This window comes from Ipomoea nil, unplaced genomic scaffold (genome assembly GCF_001879475.1).
Source record: "Ipomoea nil cultivar Tokyo-kokei standard unplaced genomic scaffold, Asagao_1.1 scaffold1043, whole genome shotgun sequence".
NCBI classification, from domain to species: Eukaryota; Viridiplantae; Streptophyta; class Magnoliopsida; order Solanales; family Convolvulaceae; genus Ipomoea; species Ipomoea nil.
The window spans coordinates 10935907-10939752 of NW_017617471.1; the positions used below are offsets into that span (position 1 = coordinate 10935907).

General features: G+C 39.0%; 1 protein-coding gene across 2 annotated transcripts; it reads left to right on the forward strand.

The window, feature by feature from the left end:
* The first annotated feature begins 203 nt into the window (after positions 1-203).
* Positions 204-3353, forward strand: LOC109181745 (cation/calcium exchanger 5). Of its 2 annotated transcripts, XM_019331647.1 has the most exons (3): positions 204-1139; positions 2403-2999; positions 3074-3353. In XM_019331647.1, exons 1-3 carry the CDS (start codon positions 273-275, stop codon positions 3329-3331), a joined length of 1722 nt encoding a protein of 573 aa, XP_019187192.1. In that variant the 5' UTR covers positions 204-272; the 3' UTR covers positions 3332-3353. The 2 variants fall into 2 exon arrangements, with proteins under 2 accessions (XP_019187192.1, XP_019187193.1); XM_019331648.1 differs by having other exon boundaries at positions 205-1139; positions 2403-3289.
* The last annotated feature ends 493 nt before the right edge of the window (positions 3354-3846 follow it).

The window sequence follows — 3846 nt, forward strand, 5'->3', positions numbered from 1 at the left end:
ACTTAAATACTTAAATAATTAAGGAGGAAAAAGTGCTATAAGTATATAACATAGGGGGAAAAAGTGCCATTTTCCCGTTCTTTAAAATGTGCACAAAATTATTAAAAAGTAATACAGCAGCCAGCAGGAGGCAGGCAGGAATCAGGATGACGGTGAAATTAATATTTGCGCGTATAATTTAATTTATTCATTCATTTATAAACGAATCTGAGAAGTCCAAGTAAGTGTGGAAGACCCCGCGTGTAAATTGTTTGAGCTTTTTTTGGTATGGCATGGCCTTCAACTCCGCCGCTCTGACAACCACCGCGATCTCACTATTCCTCCTTGCCACCGTCGCCTTCTTCCTCCTCCACCTGCCGCCTACATATTCCTCTAACCATCCATCAAAACACATATTACTCTCTCCTCACAGGTCTCTCCTCAATTCCCCCCAACCCTCCTGCAGATTCTTCAGTAGTGATGAATCCGATGGACTCTTCAACTACTTCTCCATCCACTCCTGCCTCTTCCGCCAAAACCCATTTCTCTCCGTCCCGTTTCTTGGGCTTTTCGTGCTCCTTTACTTCTACATCCTCATCACTACGGCCCAGGCCCACTTCTCCGTCGTGGTCACCAAGCTCGTCGCTCATCTCCGCCTCTCGCCGTCCATGGGTGCGGTGACGCTCTTGGCGCTGGGGAATGGGGCCCCGGATGTGTTTGCTTCCGTAGCTGCCGTCAAGGGAGGCCAGCCCAGAACTGGATTTGGGGCGATACTCTCTGCCGGGACTTTTGTCTCGGCTTTTGTTGTGGGCTTCGTGTCCATTTATGCCGCGCCCTTTCCGGTCGATCCGGCCCCGTTTGTGAGGGATGTTATGTTTTACTTGACAGCCGCCATGTTCCTGTTCTATGTGTACCTGAGTGCTGAGATTTTCCTCTGGCAGGCTGTTGGATTTGTGGGGTTTTACCTCTTCTTTGTCGGGATTGTGTTTTGGATGGATTTGGGAGAGGGAAATAGGCGCGGCAATAGGGCTGAGATTGAAATGGGTTCGATTGGCAATGGTAAGACTCATAAAAGGATGGGCGACTGTGAAAACGGCAAGTTTTTAGGTTCTCCAGAAATTAAGAATCCCAGTTCTGGGTTATTGCTAGCTTATGAGAAGGTATGTTTCAGATGGATACTCAAAATTTAATCTTTCCTTAGTTATAACACTTGTTTTAATGAGTGTGATTGATTTTGGGTATAACTTTCCTAGTTTACCATCATCTTGGAACTTAACTAATTTAACTCTGATCTATTTGCTTTAATGACCTTTAGAACTTTATGATGAGCTCAATCTTGCAATTTCCATCAGTTCAAAGAATCATTGGGCTATAAAATTACTAATAGTGGTGAAACGAATTACGAATGTGTGTTGTATATTAAGAAATTCCTTTCCCGTCTAGAGTATTGAAGATTAAAAAGACTTGATAAACTGGATAAACTAAACATATGACTTTGTGCCACACCTGAGTTAATGTGTTGTTCACAGGGTTTGGTTTTTTGCTACATGCTAGCCAGGCTTTTATGTTCGCTTAATTGTTCTTCAAGGTTGACTGGGCTAGTATTAGAATAAGGAAATAGTAGTCAATTTTTCTAGAATCTCATAGAGCATAGTGATCTTGTAGGACTTCTATGCTTTAAACACTTGAAATGCTGGATATATGTGAGGCTCCTAGCTTATGGAACTCTCTTCTTTCTTCCTTCTGTGCATGTATCTAGTTTTATTATTGTTCGAGTAAACTACTTTCTTCCCCACCTTAAACATAATAGGAGATTGTGGTTTTCCCCCATTTTCTGTCTACTGGAAAGGAGGGCCTTTTGGTAAAGTCCCACCACTTATCATATCAATCCCAGCAGTTTGCAGCATAGCTAAGTAGGAGCCTTTGATTTTATATGCGGTGAATATTCTTGACATCACCAATACAAACATTTATAGAATTTTTATTGTATTTGCTATGTTAATCTAGTTGTTGAACAATGAACTAGACTTCTAACAAACATATTTTGACCCTGTTTGGTAGGCCAATTTTGGCTTATTTGACCACTATTAATTGTTTGATTTAGTTAAAATATCAATATAAATGTTTGGTTAATTAGCTTTTTGCAACTCCAAAAGGCTAAAATTCAAAGAGCTACTCCAAGCAACTTTTTCAATTAGCATTTTGAGAAAAGAAATTATACCAAACAGCTATCAGCTAACAGCTAATTTACCAAACACTTTTCTAACTAATAAATCTGAATAATGTTTGCTAGCTTCTTCTCCCAAATACTGCCTACTGAACCATTGAGTTAAGCCCGTGCGGGCATAATGTTTGCTAGTTGTCTATTACCTCTGGTGGTCATTATGCATTTATTTTGACTCGCTTTTTCCCATTCTCTACAGATATCGCAGGTATGGGAGCGTCCAGTCTCAATGCTCCTGAAACTTACAATCCCCAACACTTCACCTTCGGGGTGGAGCAGATTTTATCAGTCTGCCAATATCGCTCTCTGCCCCCTGGCCCTTTTGTACTCATGCAGATCGTTTATGTCCTTGAATCATCCAGTTGCGTTTCTTCTCTCAAACACCCATTTTCCTCTTTGGTTTGTAGTACTATGTGGGAGCTCCTCTCTAGCACTTCTTCATTACATCGTTGAAAAGGAGCCTCCGAAATCCGAGCAAATGCCTTCAATCCTTGCCGCATTCATAATGAGTGTGTTCTGGATATCAACTGCAGCGGGAGAGCTACTCAACTGCCTTGCAGTTCTTGGAGTGCTTCTGAAACTCCCCTCTGCTCTTCTCGGTTTGACAGTGCTCGCATGGGGAAATTCAGTAGGTGATCTCGTTGCAGATGTTGCCGTTGCAAAGGCAGGTCAGCCCGCCTTGGCCATGGCCGGGTGCTTTGCCGGCCCCATGTTCAACATGCTTTTCGGGCTGGGAACGGCTCTGGTCATACAAACGGGGGACGTTTATCCAGAGGCCTACGAGCTTCATTTCCATGTGAGCATAGTTGTGGCATTCGTTTTCTTGCTCGTTAGCTTGATGGGATCCTTACTTGTAGTAACTTGGCACAGGTTTCAAGTCCCCAGATTCTGGGGATTCTGCCTTGTTGGACTTTACTCCTTGTTCATGTTAGTGAGCCTGGTAATTGCAAAGTTTTCTGCATAATGTTTAGGCAGAGGGAACTTGATGTCATGGCAGTTGCATTATCATACATTCTTTTAGCACATTTTTATTGTAAATATCTAAGTCTCTCAACATTAGAGGTAATACGATACAGAAACTTTATCTCACATATTCTCTTGTTCAAAAGCGGAACTATATGTTCATAAATATAAAACTATATATTCATAATTTTTGGATTTCATATTTGAACTATATATTCACAATTACAAAATTCTATGTTCATAATTACTGAATTATATGTTTATAATTATAAAGTTATATATTCATAATTTTTAAACTTTATATTCACAATTATTGAATCTCTATATTCATAATTATTGAACTCTATATTCACAATTACAGAACTCTGTTCATAATTACTGAAATATATGTTCATAATTATAAAGCTATATATTCATAATTTTTGAACTTCATATTCACAATTATTGAATCTCTGTATTTATAATTACATAACTATATGTTCACAACTCTATGTTCATAATTATAGAACTCTATCTTCATAATTATTGAACTCTATATTCACAATTACAGAACTCTATGTTCATAATTACTGAAATATATGTTTATTATTATAAAGCTATATATTCATAATTTTTGAATTTTATATTCACAATTATTGAATCTTTGTATTCATAATTATTGAACTCTATATTCACAATTA